Source organism: Diabrotica undecimpunctata, chromosome 3 (genome assembly GCF_040954645.1).
Source record: "Diabrotica undecimpunctata isolate CICGRU chromosome 3, icDiaUnde3, whole genome shotgun sequence".
In the NCBI taxonomy this organism is placed as follows: domain Eukaryota; kingdom Metazoa; phylum Arthropoda; class Insecta; order Coleoptera; family Chrysomelidae; genus Diabrotica; species Diabrotica undecimpunctata.
In genome coordinates this window covers 20,121,362-20,144,607 of record NC_092805.1, presented here as the reverse complement: position 1 = coordinate 20,144,607, position 23,246 = coordinate 20,121,362, and the positions used below count along the sequence as shown (strand labels likewise).

The following is a 23,246-nucleotide window of genomic DNA, read 5'->3' as shown; positions in this document are numbered from 1 at the left end:
ACCATTCAATAGTCACCACCACCAATAGTCCTGCAGTCCCCATCCAAAATTATCATTTTATTTGTATTTACTCGATCTTTAAATAAACATTCCAAATACTCTGTTTTTTTCCTTTTGTTTTAAACATTTTTCCTTAAAATCTTTTCTCCACTGTTCCAGTTTTTGTTCCAAATCACTTTTTTTTCTTCTAACACTAGATCATCAGCCTACATTAGGCACCAGGGAATGTAACCCTGTAGCTTCGCTGTTATCTGATCCTTAACTAATGAGAATAACTAAGGACTAAATACCAAGCCTTCATACAATCCTAATTTCATATGAAATTTATTAGTCTCCCCCACACCTGTCCTAACACTGGTTGTTACTTCCTCTTATACACTCTTCTTATTTCATTGGCGAGCTGTTAATATCTTTTATATGACTTTACCTTAACTCTTCATAAAAAAATAAAAACTTTATAAATATAAAATTTTAATTTTTTTCAATTGTTTTTTTTGTACTTTATGATCGGTGTAGTCGCGACATTTATTTATTACTAGCTGTAACTTGCGCGCGTTGCGATACCACAAACTAAAATAAATATAAAGAAAAATTATTACAAAATTATTCAATTCATTTGATCGATTTTGTTCCTTTCGAAAATTTTCTGCTAAGATGATTTGGTCAATTTAATCTGGTGTAATTTAGTTGACTAACCAAACCAAAATATGTGCATGTGGCAATCCTTTTTTCTGCTATTCAGTAGAATAAATTCAGCAACGTATCTCTCCAAAAATGTCTTCTTTTTATGTAGATATGACCCTCTCTGTTTTTCAATGTGCCGTTCCATCGTCTTCCTACTGATAGTCTTGATCATTTCATTATACTCTTTTATTTCTTACCCATTCCTTGATGTTTATCTAAAGTGTCTTCTTCTCTGCTGTTTCTAACATACTTTTTGTCCTCTTTGTGTCAGGTCGTGTTTCTGCAGCGTATGTCATTATTGGTCTGATGAATATTTGACTATTTGTAAATTCTGTCTTTCATTTCTTACCCGATATTTTTATTTCTCCATATTGTTTCATTCAGGCTACCTCCGACTCTGTTTGCTCTATTGACTTCTATTTCGAGCTTTGCGTAGCTAGATAATATGATGCCTAAATTGTTAAATTCCATCACTTGTTCTATTATCTGACCTTCCAGCTCTAATTTACATCTTAGTAAATTTGCTGTTATCACCATGCATTTTGTCTTTTTTAGGGAAATTAACATGTTAAATTTTATAGCGGTTATATTAAATTGGTGTAGAATACGTTGTAAATTATCTTCACAGTGAGAGACTAGTATTGCATCGTCTGCATTGCAGGTTATTTTAAGTTGTGTTTTTCCCATTTGATATCCTTTTTTAGTTCTTACTTTTTTAATTATTGCATCCATAAGTAGGTTGAACAATAGAGGACTCAGGGAATCTCCCTGTCTTATCCCATTGCTACCTTCAATAGGGACAGATAGTTCTTCTTCTACTTTTACTTTTACTGTATTGTTTTGGTAGATATTTTCGACTTATTTCGGGCATCACTTCTGAGTTGACATTTGTTATCTGCCTTTTCAAGTTCTGCTTTGTTAGGAGGATCGTTTCTGGAACGATACAGATCGGCGTAGAACTTTTCAATTGAGTTTGCCATATCAAATATACTTTTTTTCTAGTTTTCCTTGTTCATTTTTAATGGTTATTATGTTTTTCTTTCTAGTTTCGGTTTGGTGCATTTGAGACTTCGGTTTTTCTCTATGACTTGTTCTATACGGTTTTCTTGATGTTTTTTAATGTCCTTTTTTATCTGTTTTCTTATTACTCAATTAAGTTCTTTAAATTTTGCAGTGTCTCTTTTGTTTCGTCTCAGAAGATCTTTTCTTTGTTTCAGCATGTTTTGTGATTTTACACTTATTTTGGATTTTCGGTTTCTGTTAGCGGTTGCCACTTCTGAGCTTGCATTTAATAGTTCTTTTGTTATGACTTCATTTAAGCTAAGTTTATCTAGATTTAATACTTTCGCGGGTTTTAACTTGCTTTTATATTGTTATGTATTAGATTTTAGTTTATCTGGGTCTATATTCCAAGTTTTTCTAAATTTGTTTCTATTTTTATTATGTTTTATCTCTAATGTGGCTTTAACCATTCGGTGATCGGTACTTACTGACGCCGTATTTATTACTGTTACGTCCTGTATGAAATCTGTTTTGTTACACAGTATGTAATCTATTTCGTTCCGTCTGGGGATAGCCACGTCCACTTTCTTTAAAATTTTTTTCCCATAGAATTTGTTCATTGCATAATTTTTGTGGGCTTCTAGGAAGTTAACCAAGGTTTCTCCTCTCTCATATCCTGAATTGTCCTATATATGCCTTCTTAAGGTTCACGAAACATAGATATACCGGTTTGTTATATTCTAATGATTTCTCTTGCACTTGTCTTAGTTTTAGTGCTTAGTCATCAATATAAAATATTTGAAAAATATCAATATAAATTATTAATCGTCGTCCAATTAGGTAATTTTGCAAATATTTTTCAGGTATATACTACAAAATGATCCACAGAGCAGCATTACTATTACTAGTTCTTCCTTTAGCATATGGCAGATTCTACGATAAATGTACTTTGGCGAGGGAACTACTTTACGAATACAAATTCCCTCGCTGGCAAATCCCAACTTGGATATGCATTGTCCAACATGAATCACAATTTAATACTGCTGCCATAAATACCCAATCTCATGATAACGGCCTGTTTCAGATTTCTCAGTTATATTGGTAAGTTAATAAATAAATAAATTAGTCTAATAATCTATAAATTAAGTAGTCTAATTTTATATCACAGACCGCATTCCCGACATTTCAACATGATTGTTGTACAACATGTACTGGTCTCTAATAAGTACCAAAATCTTAAAATTTTAAATCTGTTCAGTGATTTATATTTTTAAAACTATTAGATTTTTTTCGTCTTATATGAGAGACGTATGAAAATATCCGAGTCGGTTCTAGAAGGTGAAAAAACCAGAGTCAGTTATGCAGATATCCTCCGGCGTTACCACGATGGTACCCGCGACCTGATACCTGGGATTACCTGTTAAAAAAACCCTCCTCAATTATGAATTACCAGTCGGACCACCATTCATCTATCTTCTTATTCATTTACGACTCTGACGCATATTTTCACTTTTTCGTTAGAGACTGCTTAATCCTTTTCTCTCTTTCTCTTCCTATTCATGTTCAATCTTGCCACAGCCCATCATCATCATCATTCTGGATTTACAACCCTTCGTGGGTCCTAGCCTCCTCAAGAATTTCTCTCCAGTCGTTCCTATCCATCGCATTTCTCCGCCCAGCACATATCCCCATCTTTCTCATGTCCTCGTTGATGTTATCAAGGAACCTTGTTCTTGGTCTTTCACTTTTTCTCTAACTAATGGGTCTATCAGGAAGCGTTTTTCTAGCTGGTTTATTTTGTTCCATCGTCATTACATATATTTCATCATCCAGCCTCAAGAGTCCACTGCTGAACATAGGCCTCTTCCTCATGTTTCCAACCCCGTCTATCTTGCGCCGCTCTCATCCAGTTTTTATTGAGTCGTCTTAAATCGTCAGTCCATCTTGTAGGTGGTCGACCGACGCTTCTCTTGTCTTCCCTTGGCCTCCATTCCAATAACCTCTTTGTCCATCGCCCATCTGTCATTCTGGCTATGTGTCCTGCCCATCTCCATTTTAGTCTGGCTATCTTCTCGATGATGTCAGTCACTCCGGTTCTTCTCCTGATGTCTTCGTTGGTTATTCTGTCTTGCAGAGTTATTCCTAACATGGACCGCTCCATTCTTCTCTGCGTGACTCTCAGTTTGGTAGCTGCTGCTTTTGTTAAGGTAAGTGTTTCTGCTCCGTACGTCAAGACTGGGAGGACGCACTGATCAAATACCTTTCTCTTTAGGCATGTGGGCAGCTCACTTTTAAAAGTTTCTCTCAGTTTTCCAAATGCTGCCCACCCAAGGCCGATTCTTCTCTTCAGTTCATGAGTCTGGTTATCCCTGCCAATCATAATTTCATGTCCCAGGTATTTATATCTATCTACGAGTTCTATTTCTTTTCCACCAATACTGATGTTCTGGTTGGGTACCAAATTGGTCATGATTTTTGTTTTCGAGATATTTATATTTAAACCTACACTTTCTGTAGCCACAACGAGTTCCTGTACCATCTCTCTTGCCATACCTAGATCTTCAGCTATTATAAGTATATCATCGGCGAAACGTAAGTTGTGTAGATATTCTCCACCTATTTTTATTCCCTTTGTCATCCAATCCAAATTCTTAAAATCATGTTCTAGCACCGTATTAAAAAGTTTAGGTGACATTGGTCTCCTTGTCTAACCCCCCGTTCTATTTTTATGCGATTACTGTTAGTATGTAATCTGACAGTGGTTGTTGCCTGCAGGTATATTTTGTATAATAATTAAGTATATCTATAATCATTACATATATTTAACAATATCAAATTCGTGGTATATTCTATAGAGTTTGAAGATGTGGATCCCCTTCTTCAATCGTGCAATATTAGCATCTGCTTCCTGAATTCCGTGATTGATTGCAGCCCGTCCCCAGCTCTCTCAATCAGGCTTCTCTCTGCTATTCACCTATCACGCGCTAATAAAGTATGTTCAACATTTTACATTACCAAGATATGTGTTTTTTTGAGTTTCTGAATCTGTAAAGGTATGCCCTGCAAGAACCATGTAATGTGGGAATCTGCGTCAGGAAGTAATCCAAACGCTGGAACCCCTAGTCCATCTATCTTTTCAGATTTAGAATCAACGACTTTGTCCACTTCGTCAATTTCCCCATCTCGTCTCATTCCTCTTCCCATACTAAAATGAACCTTTTTCTCTCTTGATGAACGAACCACCAACACCAGTGGTGACGACAAACGAAGAAATAAATATTGAGGAGGAAAAGGTAAAGGAAGCATTAAGGAAATTAAAAAATAGAAAATCACCAGGAGAGGACAGAATACCGAACGAACTCCTAAAGTACGGAGGACTGGATCTGACCAAAACAACTATTAAAACTAATCCAAAAAATAATAGAACACAACAGAATTCCTAATACCTCCTTTCAAAAAGGGAGACAAATCGGACACAGAAAATTACAGAGGAATTAATTTATTAAACACAACACTAAAATTAACAACCAAAGTTATAACAAATAAACTGAATGAAATTATAACACTAGCAGAAGAACAACAACACCGACGCCATATTTATAATGAGGCAATTGCAAGTGTTTCGTGGAACTTAATTAAAGGACGTTATCCACTTGTTGTACGCAAGAAAAATACCTCTAGGAATAATCAAAACAATCGAAAGCATCTACCAAAACAACGCAATAAAAGTAAGAGTAGAAAAAGAACTAACCGACCCTATTGAAGCTGGCAATGGGATAAAACAGGGAGAGTTCCTGAGTGCTCTATTGTTCAACCTGATTATGGATGAAATATTAAAAAAAGTAAGAACTAGAAAAGAATACCAAATGGGAGAGCTATGCAGATGACGCAATACCCCTTTCTTAAAGTGAAGACGTTTTACAACGTATGCTGTACCAATTTAATACAACCGCCAGAAAATTTAACATGTTAATTTCCCCAAAAAGACAAAACGCATGGTTACAACAGCAAATTTAGATAAGATGTAAATTGGAGCTGGAAGGTCATATCTAGCCATCACATTATCTAGCTATGGAAAACTCGAAACAGAAGTGGAAGATCAAGTGAATAGAGGAAATAAAGACGCATGCTGCCTGTATGAAACAGTATGGAGAAATAAAAAAATCGGGAAAGAAATGATAGGCAGAATTTACAAAATAGACGGAGCTAAAAGTACAGATATACAAAGTAGATGCAAGGTGGAGAACGTCAAGAACTTAGTAAGAAATAGAAGAGTAGAATGGAACGATTGTATAAGCCGAATGACAATAAATAGAGTAGTAAAGACGGCAGAATACGGTTCCCCAATAGGAAAACGATCAGTAGGAAGACCACGAAAACGATGGAACGACAACTTACTGGAGGCACATTGAAAAACAAACAGATAGTCATGCCTACATAAAAATAAGAAGAAGAAGAATATTATTTCTCTTTACTTTACTAACACGTGTATTAGATTACACTTGGTGATAGCTATCAGAGTCTCGACAAACACTGTATGTACATCCTACCCTAGCAGACTCTTCATATCTGCTCGGATAAATTGCTTTTTGTGAGATTTTGTTGAAAGTGCTGTACCCCAGATAAATGCCGTATCGAGGACGATCCATCAGACAACAGAATAAGAAGCTTACCTCCTCCTTTTCGTTTGGACTCATCGCTCTTAGACACAATCCCCTTCAGCACTAGGGATCCCACTGAAGCTCTGCTAGTCCCTGCTTTGTGTTCTTACAATATTTAAATTTTTTGTTTATAGTTTTATTTATTATTTATTTTTAATTCTATCGTTTTTCTAGGCACATAAGTTAATATTTCAGTAACAGTTTAATAATGTTTCCTTTTATAGGTGCGGTCCACCAGATCATCCTCAGGGCTGTCATTTATCTTGTAACAGTTTAAGAGACGATGATATCCACGACGATGTTCAATGCGTAAGAAAAATATTCGACGAATTTCAGAGAATGAAAGGTAATGGTTTTAAAGCTTGGACGACCTACGATCAATTTTGTGGGGGAAACAATGATTGGATTATCAACGAGTGTAACTTATAAAGACTTTTAATTCTATCTGATTTTATGTCTGTAGGCTTTTGCCAAATTTTAATATCAATTTTAATAAATGACTTTTAATTGTGAACTTTTGGAAAATAAAAATACGAATAGTTATATCAACCTATTAGACTTTTTATTATCTTTCCTATTTTACTTCGTTCATTTTTATTTACAGACAACTTCTTTAGAATGAATACTGTAGCAACAAGACAATAGCAGCAATACAAAGATTGAAAAAGAACCTGACCTATATGGATCGCAAAGAAAAGGTAGATAAAGCATTATTGAATATAAAATCTAAGCAAAATAAAAATAGAACAATGAATATCTTATGGAATGGTATGGAATAAACTGGTTATGGAAAATATATAAAGAGGCGTGGGAAAAACAAACAATCCCTAAATACTGGCAGAACAATATCATCGTGCCAATATACAAAAAAGGAGAACATGTAAACTGCGACAACTATAGGGCAATATGTCTGTCATCGGTGTGCTTTAAAATATATACGAAAATAATAGAGAAGAGACTGAGACAAGAAGTAGAAATGGTATTGGGAGAAGAACAAATGGCATTTAGACCGGGAAGACAGACAAATGACAACATATATATCATTAGAAACCCAATAGAAAGAAGCATAGATACGGGGAAAAAACTAGTATTAGCATTTATAGACCTAAAAGCAGCATTTGACACGATAGAAAGAAATATTATAGGGAAATGCTTGAGGAAAATTAACGTACCTAATGCATTGATAAAAATTATAGAAAGTACTTACAAAGAGGTAAAAGGAAGGGTACAAATAACAGGGGAAAGATCGGAAGCATTTAATTGGAAGAGAGGTATTAAACAAGGAGATAGTCTCAGCCCTTTGCTATTCATAATAGTAATGAACGAATTGATAAGAAACACTAGAGTCAGAACTAATCAACTACAGACAATAATAGGTTATCGCAGATTACAACCGGAAACAATAGAGTCCTTAATGTATGCAGACGACATAGTACTAATAGCAAATTCCGAGAATAAAATGCAGAAACTAATGGATATATGGGTAGAACAAATAGAAGAACTTAAAATGGATATAAACGAGGAAAAAAGTAAGATAATGATAATCAGCGGCAAAGGAGATAAGGAAGATAATAAAATAAAGATAAAATGTAAAAACTCAGAATTGGAAATAGTAACAACTTACGAATACCTGGGAAGTATAATAACTAATGATGGAAAAATAGACTGGGAAATAACAAATAGAGCAAAGAAATCAAACAAGTTATAGAAAAAGAGAACTTGCACGAGAAATAAGAATAAAAATATATAACACAATAGTGATACCGACTGTGCTCTATGCAAGTGAAAACTGGACAATTCTGGAAAAACATAAGAGCAGGATAAACGCAATGGTGATGAGACATCTAAGAACGATAGTTGGAAAGACAAAATGGGATAGATTAAGCAACGAGACTATTAGGAAAATGACCAACCAGGAACCGATAATGAACAAAATAGCAAAGAGACAAATAAACTGGTATGGGCATCTGATGAGGATGCAATCCAATAGAATAACAAGAAAAATTTATGAAGCAAAAAACATCGGAAAAAGAAAAAGAGGCAGACCAAGAAAAAAATGGATACAGCAAGTAGTAGAGGAGGGAAAACTTAAACAAAAATCACTCCAGGAATTGAAAATAATGGCAGGAAACAGAAAAGAATGGAAGAGGTGGGTAAATGGAAATTAAAATAGCTAGCCCAAATCCGACACCCTGTTAGGGTAAAAGGAAGGGGAGAAAGAAAGAAAGAAAGAAAAGAGAAAGAAAGAATATCTTGTATAAAAGAGCTTTAGAATGGAGACAGTATTAGATCTGTAGAAGCAGAATGAGAAGCAAAAGAAAAAGAAGAAAAAGGTAATAATATTGACGACATAGAAATAGTAAAAGAAGTAATCGGAGATATCCTGTGTAGATTAAATTGTAAAAAATTTAAGGACCTAATGGCATACCAAATAAACTGTTACCGATAATTGGACACATACAAGAATTTTTTGAAAAATTAAAATATCAGGCATGTATCAAACCAAGGTAATAGGAGTTGATCTGGAAAGACAGGACGTAACAAAATACTTGAAGATGTACATAGATAAGAAAATGACGTGGAAACCTCAAATCGACGACATTGCAGAGAAAGTCACAAAGAGATGTCGACTGCTCAAACGTCTCACAGCAACAAAGTGGGGCGCCACGCATGATGGCCTGGTAGCAACATACAAAACCTATGTCCGGCCGATATTAGAATATGGGAGTGAAGCTACAATAACTGCGAGTACAAACACCACCTCCAAGCTTGAAGTCGCCCAGAACACTGCCCTTCGCGTCATCACCGGTGCTCTAAAATCAACACAGATTACATCAATGGAAGCCCAGACCGGTATTGAACCAATACAATGCCGCAGAGAGCAACACGCGTTAACCTTCTGGGAAAGGCAAAGACGAATACTTCCACAAAAATGGGACGAATATAGACAAGCAGCCTCACATCTTAAAATACAAATCACTCCGCTTGCAGTAGCAAACCAAATCATGGAAAAATACCACATTGTCCTGTCGGAAGCCGCCCCCTTCCCAGCGCAAACCACACTGGCCTGCTGTCTACCAAACACAGAATTACTGCTTGAAAACCATAACGACCCGAAGCACTTATCGTCAGACATTGCCCTAAGGAAAGCCGCCCTAAAGACGATACACACCAAGTACCCAGCACATGAGTGGCTCCACATCTATTGCGATGGATCCTTGATGCCGGACTCGGGAAGAACAGGAGCAGGATATGTCTCAACGTTCTTCAAAGGCTCTATAGCTGTGGGTGCCCCTCTCACCAACTACGACGGCGAAATTGCTGCTATACACGAAGCTGCAAGAAATCTTGAGAATTACCAACACCCCCAAAAAGTTGCCTTCTTCATCGACTGCCAAGCCGCAATCCTCGCCCTGTCTACAAATTGATACACCGACTGTGCCAAAACAATATCTTGCCGCGTCCAACTATCGAACTTGATGGAAAAAGGGTGGCTGATTACTCTACAATGGATCCCTAGACATGTCGGTGTTAAAGGAAATCAAGCGGCGGATGAACTTGCAAAAGAAGGCACTACTCTTCCACAGCCTCCTAGCTTCCAATCGTACACATCAGCAAAGTCCACCATTAGAAGAGGAATCAAAGCGAAGATAAAAGAGCAGCAAATACAAGCCGGTGCTGGAAAATCTTGGGCTCACCTAATAGAGTCACCAATCCCTCGCAACTTGCCGAGACCTATTAGTGTAGCCGTAACTATTAGTGTAACTACGGGGCATGACTACCTGGCCTCCCATCTACATCGCATCGGCGTCGGCGAAAATGACAACTGTCCACTATGTGATCAGCCCCAGATGGATGCTGCTCACCTTCCAGAGTGCCCAGCCCTGAAAACAGACCCACCCGAGGAGGATGAAGATCGCCTACGAGAAACGGCTCGTCTATACTGGTCAGCGCGCCACCAAATGGCTAACATGCCAAGGGTGGGCGTTGGCTAGTAAGTAAGTAAGTATGTATCAGACCAATGAAGGACCAGCATTACAATCATACAATCATCATCATTATTGATCACGACAACCCTTGATGGGACTTGGACTCTTTAAGAATTCTTCTCCATTCTGATCTATTTTGCTCTTTGCTTTTTCAATAATTCATTTTTAAAATTGCTCTATTAAATTTGTTCCTTAAATATCAGCTTCTGCTTTCCCTTGTTCTATATTCTACTTTTATTGTTTTTGCTTATTTTGGACGATACATTATCTTCTTCCATTCTATCAGTATGTCCCATCCAATGAGTGACGCTAAATTCGTCCCCGAGCAGGTGTATAATGAATAACCCTACCCTCAATTTACATACATACTTACATACTCCGTGGCGTTACAACCTTTCGTGGGTTTTAGCCGACTCGACAACATGCCTCCACTTTTTTCTGTCTTGAGCAACCTCCATCGAATTCTCCACGCCCATAGTGCTTAGGTCTCTTGCTATATTATCTCGCTACCGGAGACGTGGGCGTCCGCGTGGTCTCCTTCCAGTTAGGACTTCCTCCCACACCAGTCTTACTGTTCGTTCGTCAGAATGTCTTCTGAGGTGTCCTGCCCATTGGAGCCTTCTGGACTTTATTTCTTTTATGATGTTGTCGTCTGGGTAAAGTTACAACGGGTCGTATGATTGTTTTATAGACCTTTATCTTCGTACATCTTGTTAGTTGTTTCGATTTTATAAAGTTTTGGAGGGCAAGAAGACATCTGTTGCCGGCCTGGATCCTGTTGTTTATTTCTTGTGATCCGTTATTGTCTTCAGTTATTGTTGTTCCAAGATCCTTGAATTCTCTAACGCGCTCAAAGTTAAAGTCATCGATTGTGATGTTCTGACCAAGTCTGTCTCCGATTTGGTTATTGCGGCTCATATACATATATTTCGTCTTGTTTTCGTTGATTTGGACCCCGATCTTCTCTGCTCTCTTCTCGAACCTCACGAAAGTCTCCTTTATCCTTAATCGTGTGTTTCCTATTAGATCGGTATCGTCTGCAAATGCCAGTAGTAAGTTTGGTCCTTCTCGATGAAATACTGTATTCGATTTTTCGATTCTTGCACTTCTGATTATGTGTTCCAGAGCTAAGTTGAAGAGTTGTGGTGTCCCTGTTTTAGTCCATTGTTTATTTAAAATGTCTCCGAGTATTGTTGTCCAACTCTCACCTTACATCGTAACCGTTCCATACACATCCGTATCAACCTGACTAGTTATTTTTTGGAAAGCCAAGTTCCTGCATCGCTGTCCACAGTCTGGCCCTGCATACTCTATCAAATGATTGTTTAAAATCTATGAACATCTGATGAAGCTGACGATCAAACTCCCAGCATTTTTCCTTTATCTGTTTTATTGTGAATATCTGGTCAATAATAGAGCGGCCCGGTCTGAATCCGCATTGATAATCTCCAACGATTCCTTCTGTGTATGTTTTGGTTCTTTCTAGCAGGATGTTTGCAAGGATTTTGTAGGTGGTGTTTAGGAGTGTTATTCCCCGGTAGTTAGTATATTGCTTTTTGTTTCCTTTTTTGTGTTATTGGTACAATAACTCCTTCTTTCCATTCATCTGGCATTGTTTCTTCTCGCCAAATGTTTTGAATTAGCTTGTATGCGGACCTCAATTTGTAGTTCTGTTAATTATGGCACTATAAACCCATAGATATACTTGTCCATAAGTGAGGGATTATAATTTCTTTGTGTATTATTATATTGTAAAGCGGCTGATCCATTAAGTGAGGCTGCCGCGCACAACCTGGCTCGCGAGGCAAACTTGTCACTTGACTCGCACGGCGCCCCCTTATGATTTTATTTTAAATTAACTTGTGCCGCGCGCCATCTCGTACGACCGTACAAGTAACACTGTAGTTAATTTAGTTAATCATGGATGTATCATGTACTGCTGCTGCTTTTATTCTAATTCACAAGCTTTTCAAAAGCAAAAAAACGTAAAAATAAACGAAAAAATTTTTGGTGGCTGAAAGAAATATATCGAAAAAGAGCCCGTGTGAAAATCATCAGCTAATGCAAAACATTAAATTTGAAGCAGAAAAAGAAACAATAAGAAATTTTACTTGAATGTCCCAAAATAATTTTGACCACAATATGTTTCTTGATTTGACCACGAATAAGAAAAATGACTACACACTTTTGAGAAGCTATCTCAGTGCAAGAAAGACTTCTGAGATTTTTAGCCACTGGGGATTTGTATTCTAGTTTGCAATGTGCAGAATAATAAAGCCGTCCATATCAAAAATAATTCCCAAGGTATGTGAGTCGATACTAGAATGCCTCAAAGACTACGAAAAGGTAAAATTGAAAATAATATTTATACATTGTACAACTACATTTATTTCTAAAACATGTAAAAACTAAAATGTTATTTGTAAAAAGAGAAATTAGCAATATTGGTCCATTTTCAGTTTGTTCTAATCCTTCGGGTTTAAGCTTCTGCCTAGTAATTGAAATCGCTGCTTGAGCAGGTAATGGTGTCGCAGTTGGAGTAGTACTGGTTGCATAAGTCGAAGATGATATTTCACTAGTACTATTTCCTTGATAGCTAGAACTAGGAGGTGTATTATATGAATACTATATTTTCCCATGTCGGCTTCAAATATTATATTATTTATTGCATGTTTTACACGAGCTAAAGTCTGAGAGTCATATTTGCGCAATTCTTTTTCAATATGCTGTATTAAATGCTTCCTGTAACATTGGAGATGGTTGAGAGTCTAAAATATTGCATACGCGTTTTTTTTGTGCGACTTGATTGAGTTTTTGATGTGGATCGCCGTGGAAATTTCTTCTTTCTCTTGGTTTACAGGGGTAAGCTATTCCGTATCTTCATGAGAAAATGTACTATTTGCTGTATTTTTCTCTTCAGGTTTTTCAGTTCCTGTTTTCTTGGGTTGAGTGGCTTCATACTCAAATCATGATATTATTAACATTACAGTAAATATAACATAATATCTAACACATTACGTTTAGAACAGTAATTATTGAGTAAATTTGTTTTTTAATTTTCCAGATTCCAAACACCGAAAATAAGTGGTTAGAAATAGTAGAACAGTTTGAGAAAAAATGGAATTTCCTTCACGTTATTGGAGCCATAGATGGCAAGCATATTATGCTTCAAGCTCCTAGAAAGATTGGATCAGATTACTACAATTATTACAAACATTTTTTAGCATCGTTTGATGTGATTAATGACAGCTGTCAAGGGCGTATATTCGATGGTGACGTTTTTAAAAATATTAGCTTACATAAAAAACTGGAGGGAAATTCAATGCACAAGGCATTTCTATTGAATAATTATAGTAAGTATGAAGCCTTTTGAAGAAACTCCAGAAAAATGATCCGTTAAAATACTTTTTAATGACCGGCTTTCAAGAGCACGTAGAAGTGAGTCATGGAAAACACGTTTGGCATCTTAAATTTGATTTTTAGAGTTCTAGGGAACCATTGCTTCTTAAACCCGAAACGGGAAAAACAGTTCTTATAGACTTTTGCCAATTGTCAGACGAAACTTTTAATATGGAGTCAGATAATAGTTGTTGACGAACATCTTGAAGTTTAAATAAATGTTGTATTATTTCTCGCGACATTTCCCTTTATTTGATCCCAGACTAGTTCTATGGGGTTAAGTTCACAGTGATAAGATGACAATCGCAACACTTTAACTCCATATTCTTTTGCTATTTCATATACACTACCTATACTTCTTAAATTTTGGTGAATATTTTTTGCATAGCTGCAATAACTCTTTTTCGAATAAACCTTCTGCTATCACCACTATCTCTTTGGTTATTAGCAAATTCAAGACCAATTTTGACTTATTGGCTTACAGAAGGCCTCAGGCTAAGTATATAATAAATAACTGATGGAATTCTAGCATGCGACATAACCAATAAAAGGGAAGGATAGTACGAATATATTTAGATAAAAGAAACAAAAAGACTACCAAAAGGGCACTAAACGTCGTCTTAGTTATTAATGAACGTACAGCAACATATGACATATCACATTTATTTATTTATTTATTTCAACGGTAGAACAATTTACAATAAAATACAACAAATAGTAAAAAGTAAAGATCATGTACAATAAACATCAAAACAATAACAAAGAAACAAGTAAACAGTTAAAATGTGTACATTAAACCAGTATATCAAATCACAAAAATTAATATATATATATGTATATATATATATATATATATATATATATATATATATATATATATATATATCACATATCTAGATTAATAATTAGATTCTTAAGTTGCCTTTTGAAAGCATTAATGTTTAAGCAGAAAGGATCCAATAGGAGGTCATTGCAAGAGCTGAGTATTCTCGACAGGGTAAAATGACGAGCATAATCAGTCCTATGAAAAGGAATATAAAAAAGTGTAGTGGGTCGAGTTCTATGTATTGTGTTTAAGTGTACATTGGCTAATAACTAGGGATAATTAATAACGTATTCTATAATAATAAACATTATTAAAGAATAATCTATGAAATAGTTTTTAGTATTTTTTATATTAATATGTGCTTTAAAAGCTAAAGATCTTAGAAACTTCCTCTGAACGCTCTCCAATCCATCAATGTATACTTGATGAAATGGGGACCAAACAATAGAGCAGTATTCAAGACCTGAGCGTACCAGAGAGCAATACAATAATCTGAATACAATTATCTAAGAAATAACTTAAGATCGTCAGCAAACAGCAGGAAGTGTGAGTTTGTGATAGCCTTACCAATATCGTTAATGAACAAGTTAAAAAACAAGGGACCACAATGAGACACTTGTGGTACACCAGAATAATAATGGAATTCTTTTAAAATATAATTGTTAAAACGAACTTGCTGTGTACGTCCCATCAGAAAACTTTTAATCCAATTGACAATGGGGTCACCAAAGCCTAATGCATGAAGTTTGTGGATCAAAAGATTATGATTAACCTGGTCAAAGGCCTTTGAGAAATCAGTGTAAACGCTGTCGATCTGAATTTTATTCTCAAGTGCACCCAACAAGTATTCTTGGTAATTGACAAGGTTTGTTACTGTTGACTTCTTGTTAGAAAATCCATATTGTTCATCAATAATTATGTTTCTGCAAGTCCAGGTGAGATTTATCGATACCAACTTATCAAGAAGAGTTGGAATTGCTGATTGAATAGGTATACCTCTATCTTTGTTAACACACTCGCGATTGCCGGATTTATAGATAGGTGTAAGAAAACTATTTTTCCAATATTGTGGAAATACAGATGATGACAATGAAAAATTGAAAATTTGTTGTAAAGGTTAACAAAGGGAAAAATATAGTTCTTAATAAGTGCTCTAGGTATACCATCAGACCCTGAAGAATATGTAGTTTTTAAACTCATAATTCCCTCGAAAACATCAGTCAGACTAAACTTCAGAATCTGAAAGTTCACACTATAGTCCAATTTAAAATTAGGTACATTATACTCACTATCATTATATGTACCTGAAAAATAACTGGCAAATAGATTGACTATTTCATCACCATTTTGAGCTATTACATCCCCACCAAGCTAAAGCTTTCTTTACGGCGATAATCTCAAATCGTAAGTAACTTAGTTAAATAGACTGTCAAATGTTCATGTATAACTATTTGTAGCTCATCCCTGATGATGTCGATGATTATCGACGAAATATTGGAAAAAAAAATTAACACGAGTACACTTAGCCTATTCTTTCAGCTGTGTTTACCCAAAGAGTCTCAAAGTTTATTTTCTAACTTAATTAGTTGATTAACACTACTTTATATATATATATATATATATATATATATATATATATATATATTATATATATTACATATTTTATATCTTCTGAATAGTAAGCCTCTATTTTTGCATTTATTTTCTTTTCTAGTAAATTGGCGCTATTCATTATGATTTTCAGTTATTGGCCTCCTATTTTTACGTCATTTCCTGGACTTTCTAAAATCATGTTAAAATCATTGCAGAGATACCGGTATAATTTGAATAACATTAGGGAGAGGGTTATAGATTACGTATAAGTATATAAATAACGTTATTCTATTGCTTTCATCTGATAGTATTAAAATTTATATGCAAAAATATTCAGAATAAAAAATTGAAATTGTGTTATTTTATAATTTGCCATAAAATAACTCATCGGTTTTGCACATTGATAGTCACCAAAATTTCCCAGATCATCGGTAGATAAATATTATTAAGTTGTTATATTTAGGTAAAAATACCAACACCTAAAAGAAATAAAAAAATAACATTAACCACATTTTAAAACAGGGTCTGATTTTTAATAATTTTGTAAGAAATTGAAATTAAAAGTTAGAAATACGTTAATTTGATATTAGAACTGTTAACATTAAACAATATAGTTGGCAGTTGTAGAGAAATAAAACTGGATACAGCTCAAACATGATTTGATAATAACGCATGTCCCTAAGTTTTCGCAAAAAATAAATATACTCCATTCGCTTAGCTCGGGCATATTTTGACAGATTCATTGTCGGAAACCTACAGCACAACAATTCCTACTTCTCAGTAATAATAGCTCAAGTATCCTACTATTGCAGACTTCTTTCTGTAAAAAAAGAAGAATTATTCTAAATAGTGGAAGTGTATACTAAACTCATCAAATTTTGGGTAGTATATATTTAAAAAATATATTTTAGTTGTTATAATTTAACATAACCATTTATTATATTGTGCAGATAAATAAATATTGATTCTCCGTAATTCGCAAAGTTCTATTTTATTTACTATTTAGTTTGTTTACTATTAATATTGGCTATGAGTACGTGTGCTTGGTTGTATAGTAATTTCCAGCCACCTTTAGTCTGTCAAAAAGTAACTAACATCGCAAAAAAATAATTACTAAATTCACTAGACAGTTCGGACTGGGAATAGCGAACCGAGTATAAGTATTTTTCACTTGTAAATTAAGTTTATTTTACTAACTAAATACAGGAAATTAAGTCTACATATTTAAGGATACTAATGTATTTTTATAGAACAGAAAGAGGTCCGTGATCTTCGATGATGCGTAAATTTGGTTTCGCATGTGCAATAAGCCTTTGTTTGGACTGTTTCTAAGTCGATCTTACGAAATTTTTGCAAAATTCTTCGCCTCAGCTGATCTTTATTTTGAGCTCCCCAGCCATTATTATACACCATTCGACCTAAAACAGCCCAAAATTCTTCTACAGGCCTCGCCTGATGCACATTTGAGGGGATGTCGCGCTTAGGAACAAAATTTATATTTTGAGCGGTTAATTAATCTGTCGTTCCCCTGGCGTAATGGCATGACGCTAGGTGCGGCCAAAATATGATTTCATCATTGCGGTGATGAGTATTTATAAATTGAATAAGCTTTGTAAGACACCTGTCAACGTAATTGTCAGCATTGAGACCTTTACTGCGAACACGCCCAACAAACGGCTGTAAAACACCTGCTTCTGAGATCGCACACCATACCAAAATTTTATCGGCAAATTTCACTTTTCCCTTAAAATTTCGGAAAAGGATAAAGTAAAATTCTTTCCATCATTAATAATGAGAATTTTACCAGGAACATGAATACATCTCAATGCACGGCAACATCTAGAATTTTTTTTTTCTAACTGGGCTGGTATGTACTTTTTTCCTTTTTTTTGGAATTTTTTTTTACTTAGAGTCATTCGTGATACATTATATCTTCGGCCAACATTTCGCAAAGACTTTTCCTAGTTGGTTCTCCATCCTCTGAATTACTCTCTGTTCCCGAGCAGGAGTTGAAACTCTTAGTCTTCCACTTTTGGATAAATTAAGGCATGGTATTTTTTTTGCACTCTTTAATTGTCTGGTCTTCTAACAACGGAGAATACAGAAATAAAACAGCTGGAAATAGACGAAGGTAAACAAATCAAAGGAACAGACAAGTATAAGTATTTAGGTTTCATAATATCAAACAAAGGAACAATGGAGGAAGATATAAAAAAATAGACTAGGACAAACAAGAGACTGCATACGACAATTGAACCCGGTACTATGGGATAAGAACATCAGCATGAAAACAAAGAAAAAAATATATAATACCATGACAAGAAGTATCCTCACTTATGGGTGTGAAAATTGGACAATAACTAAGAAAACCAAAAACAAAATAAGAGCAACAGAGATGGAATTCCTAAGGAGAAGCTGCAGAGTAACAAGAAGATATAGAATAAATAACATGGAGATTAAGAGGAGAATGCGAATGAACTCCGACATAATAGACTACATCCAACAGACTGACCCGGAGTACATGGACAACACTAAACAGAATAAGAACAAGAAGCGGTAGATGTGCTGACAGCTTACATAAATGGGGAAAAGCCCTTACTCCGGAGTGTGACTGTAGTGCGCAACGACAGACCGTCCGTCACATTGTTGAAGAATGCCCCCGAAGGCGGTTCCCTGGAGTTTTTGACGAGTTCCTGAATGCGACTGAAAATGTTTTAGACTATATTAATGCATTAGATGTTCGTTTGTAATACTCCATGTAATGTTTTATATTGCTTTTTAAATATGTGTTCTTATGCCATACGATAAATAAATAAATACATCGAACAGAAGAGGTTAACCTGGTACGGACATGTCAGAAGAGTAGACCAAAATCGGTGGATAAATAGAATAACAGAGTGGAGCCCGATAGGAAGAAGAAAGAGAGGCAGACCTCGAAGATCTTTCAGAGATGAGGTGGAGGAAGCAATGAGTAGAAGAAACCTACAGGAAGGGGACTGGCTAAACAGGAAAAATTGGAGAAAACGGTTGAGTGAAGGAATACAGTGAAAACTGTGGAAATCCTTGTATATATATAATTGTCTGGTAAATCGTTGAGGCAGAAATATTTTGAGCACCAAAAATTTTTACAATATCGCGTTTTGGTAAAGTCCAACTAAACGATAAATACTTTGACGAATATTAAGTTTGTACGACATCTTAACGAACCGTATCTGTCAAAACTGACATTGTTTATATCGTTTAAGTTGTTTACTAACTTTGGTTTCCAATGGCAACTTGATCCAATGCTTCCTACCAATAATACTTTTAAATCTAATTTTCGGAAAACTTTAGGGACATACGTTGCACCACACTTATGTGTATTCAGAAAAGTAGAAAAATCCTACAAAAATAATATGGAATCTGAAAATCATGTCCAAGAATGAAGAATTGGGCAACGCCGAACAGGAAATGAAGAGGCTTACGATCGACATATCTGTTACCAGTGATTCACAAATGGTAAGGGGCTGGGGTGAGGGTCTGGAAAATGTTTGACTCGAAATCACGAAGTGTTTTATTATCCTGGAAAGGACAACACAACTCATCGCTACGGAGTTGGAGCTATTGTTTGAAATAAATGAAAAGATTCTATTTTTATCTTCACCTATAATACTCAACCCATACAAATAATTCTGCGATCTTGGTCCCGCAAAAAGATATAACTTGTGCTTCCAAAATTTAGAAAACAATCTGAATAAAATTCAAGTATGGTTCAAGAAATGGCTCATCGATGTAAATAAAACTTGATCCAAACGAGTGACACTTACGTTAGGTACACAAACCTGCCCTTCTATCCAAATTAATCAAAATCTAATTCCTCAAGCCAATGACGATAAGTAGGGGGAGACCGGGAAACTTGCTCAGATGAAAAAGTTGAACCACCTTTTAAAACTCAACTTAAATTTCGTACTAATGAAACGTCAAGACGGTTATTGGTAGCGAATGGGAGGTTAATAATAATAACGCCGCCATGTTTACAATGGTCTTTTTGTTTGGGTGTCAGGTTCGAAAATGTGTTTTTGCGTCGAGTTAGAATCTAGAATCTATATTCTAACTCGATGTGTTTTTGTTACAGCGGAATAAATTTCCTCAATTTTTGTATTTTTGCGACTGTGTTTACAGATATTTGTATTGTGTGTTATTGCTATTGTATTGCGTGATTATTGTAGTTTGACGTGTGCTAAGTGTTTCTTCTCTAAAATTGTTTGTTTTTTCTGTGAGTAAAATTTAATGTCCAATTAGTGTATGCGGGAGAATTGACCCATGGTGGGTGCGGGAGATATGCTCATTGGTTCATGTCTTCCTCTATAGTGTTTGTAGGAGTATACTTAGACTTTTATTTTATAGATGTAGAAATTTTCAACGGTTTGACAAATTTAAAAACAATTGGAAAACAATTAGTTGAGATATTGCTGTTTAAAATTTGCCTACACATATCGGTTTCAAAAAATTAATTTAATTGATGTTTTTACCCTTAAAAAAATATTTTTTTTTATATCTGCATAGCTTAAAATCTAACCGAGTTATAAGTAAAAATCAATCACATATTTTAGGAGATATCAGATCGCGTATACTGGAGTGTTGGATTTTTACAACATTAAAGAAGTTTCGCTGGTGAGACCGCTAGGAATAATTTAGGCAACTTTTCACGATTAAACCTTAATTTCCACAAACACAACTTACACGAAACTGATTGGATTCCCAAAGGGAAGAGCCACTTATATTTTTATGTACCTAACTTAATTTATATTTTTCTACTATCAAATACAATTTTTTATTGGATTGAACAGAAGTCATCCTTTCTGCCCGACATTTTATGACGACCCTTTCGTTTTTTTTCTAACAACGCGCACGCGTTGGAATCTAAAGTTAAACATAGAACAAATTGTGTCAAACAAAACATAAAATAGGTTAAAATGTATTGTGTTGAGAATTTATTTCGCCAACACGGAGAGCTTTAACATAAACATAAGCATAATGTGCTATTGTGCCACATACATACTTTCACCCATACTGACAAACTAATAAGGGTTGTTTTTTAAGTTGGCTTTCCGTGTATGAGTTTGTATCTAACTGACTGTCTGAAGACGTAGGGTATATAGAAATAACGTTATAACAGTCTATCGATACCAATTCATTCACGGAAAGTTTTACGAATTGTGCTCCTTTCGCCATATATATATATATATATATATATATATATATATATATATATATATATATATATATATATATAATTAATATTTCGACCATAAGCTCCAGTATAAATATATATACATTTGAAAACTCCAGGGGGCACAAATCTATGATTGGGTTGTGAACACAAACTAGTACTAGCAAAAATAAGAATGAAAATAACACCAAAACATTTTCTACGGAAAATTACCGAGGAAAAATTCAATGTAGAATCACTGTGGAACGTTTCTACAAGAGAAATGTACCAAATGAGGTTAGCAGGGAAGATACAACTGAAACGAATAGACGAAATCAAAGATATAAACGCGAGCTGCAAGAAAATTAAAAACAACATTAAAGAAGCTGCAACAGAAGCTCTAAGAAAACGAGAGGCCTACACGAAGTACAAAACATTAAATACTCCAGAATTCCGAAACACCTATAGAAGAGTACGAAATGAAACAAAGCAGTTGGTAGGAAGAACAACAAATGAACACTGGGAACAGTTTACAAAAAAGATGGAAAGCGACGGAACACAAAAACGAATATGCAGAATTATAAGAAACGAAAAGAAATGGCAGAATTGAAAAAATACAATAATATACCAGTAAACAAATGGGAAAGATACCTGACGCAATTGTTTAAAGGAAAGGAAAATAATAATCAACATAATAACTTACCTAAATTAAGACACGAAATGGAAATCCGTTTGCAGGAAGTAGAGATAGCCATAAATTCACTCAAAAATAGAAAGTCACCAGGACCAGACGGAATAACCAACGAGCTTCTAAAATACGGAGGAGTAAGTATAATCCTAGAGATGAAAAAACTTATACAAAAACTAATATTGCACTGCAAGATACCAGATGCATGAAGAAACAGCATAATGATATCAATGTTCAAGAAAAGAGATAAAGAAGACCTCAACAATTATAGAGGTATAAATCTACTGAACACGGCACTTAAGCTTACCACAAAAGTCCCCAACAAAATCAATAAACTAACAACTTTATCAGATGAACAACAAGAATTCAGATCTGAAAGATCCTGCGTAGACGCTGCATTGGTACTAAGACAAATCACAGAAAAGGCCATCGAGTACCATAAACCAGCATATCTATGTTTTATAGACATGACAAAGGCTTTCGATCGCATCCAAGTCGAAGACGTCTAACAGCTACTGTATAAAAGAAACATAACAATTAATATTATACAAACAATCGCAAACATCTACTTCCAAAATCGAATACAGGCAAAGATAAATGCAAAACTAACACAGTGTATATTAGTATAAAGTGGAGTCAGACAAGGTTACTTGTTAAGCCCACTTCTTTTTAATATAATAATGCACGAAATAATACAAGCAGTACGTAAAGGTCATGGTTACAGAATGGGGAACAAAGAAATCCAAATATTGTGTTATGCATTAATCGCCGACACATCTTCAATACAACAGCCAAGAAATACAATATGATAATATGAGTAGAAAAAACCAAATGTATGACAACATCTAAATACCCACTACGATGTAAAATCGAAATTGATGGGAAAATTATAAAGCAGGAAGCAAGGTTTAGATATCTGGGAATAGATATAACTAGTTACGGAGATTTTGAAGAAGAAGTACGACAACAAAGCTTTATAGCAAGTAAAGCGGCGGGATCTCTTAATGACACAATCTGTAAGAACAAACACCTAAGACAAGACACAAAAACAAGAATCTATAAAGCAACAATTAGACATATATACACGGCGGAGACAAGACCTGACACATCTAAAACGAGAGGACTACTGGAAACAACAGAGATGAAAATACTCCGACGAATATCAGGGAAAAGTCTGTGGGATAGGGAGCGAAGCGAAAACATAGGAAGAGCA

At 35.1% G+C, this 23,246-nt stretch overlaps 1 protein-coding gene across 1 annotated transcript in view; it reads left to right on the top strand.

Annotated features, from left to right (window-relative positions):
- LOC140435696 (uncharacterized) overlaps positions 1-23,246 on the top strand; it is a 43,028-nt gene that overhangs the window by 2,727 nt on the left and 17,055 nt on the right. The window contains exons 2-6 of the mRNA XM_072524417.1: positions 2,550-2,787; positions 6,572-6,774; positions 8,838-9,685; positions 13,401-13,689; positions 21,627-21,837. Of these exons, the coding sequence (XP_072380518.1) occupies positions 2,564-2,787; positions 6,572-6,774; positions 8,838-9,685; positions 13,401-13,689; positions 21,627-21,837 (1,775 nt within the window). The 5' untranslated portion in view covers positions 2,550-2,563. The remainder of the gene's footprint in view (positions 1-2,549; positions 2,788-6,571; positions 6,775-8,837; positions 9,686-13,400; positions 13,690-21,626; positions 21,838-23,246) is intronic.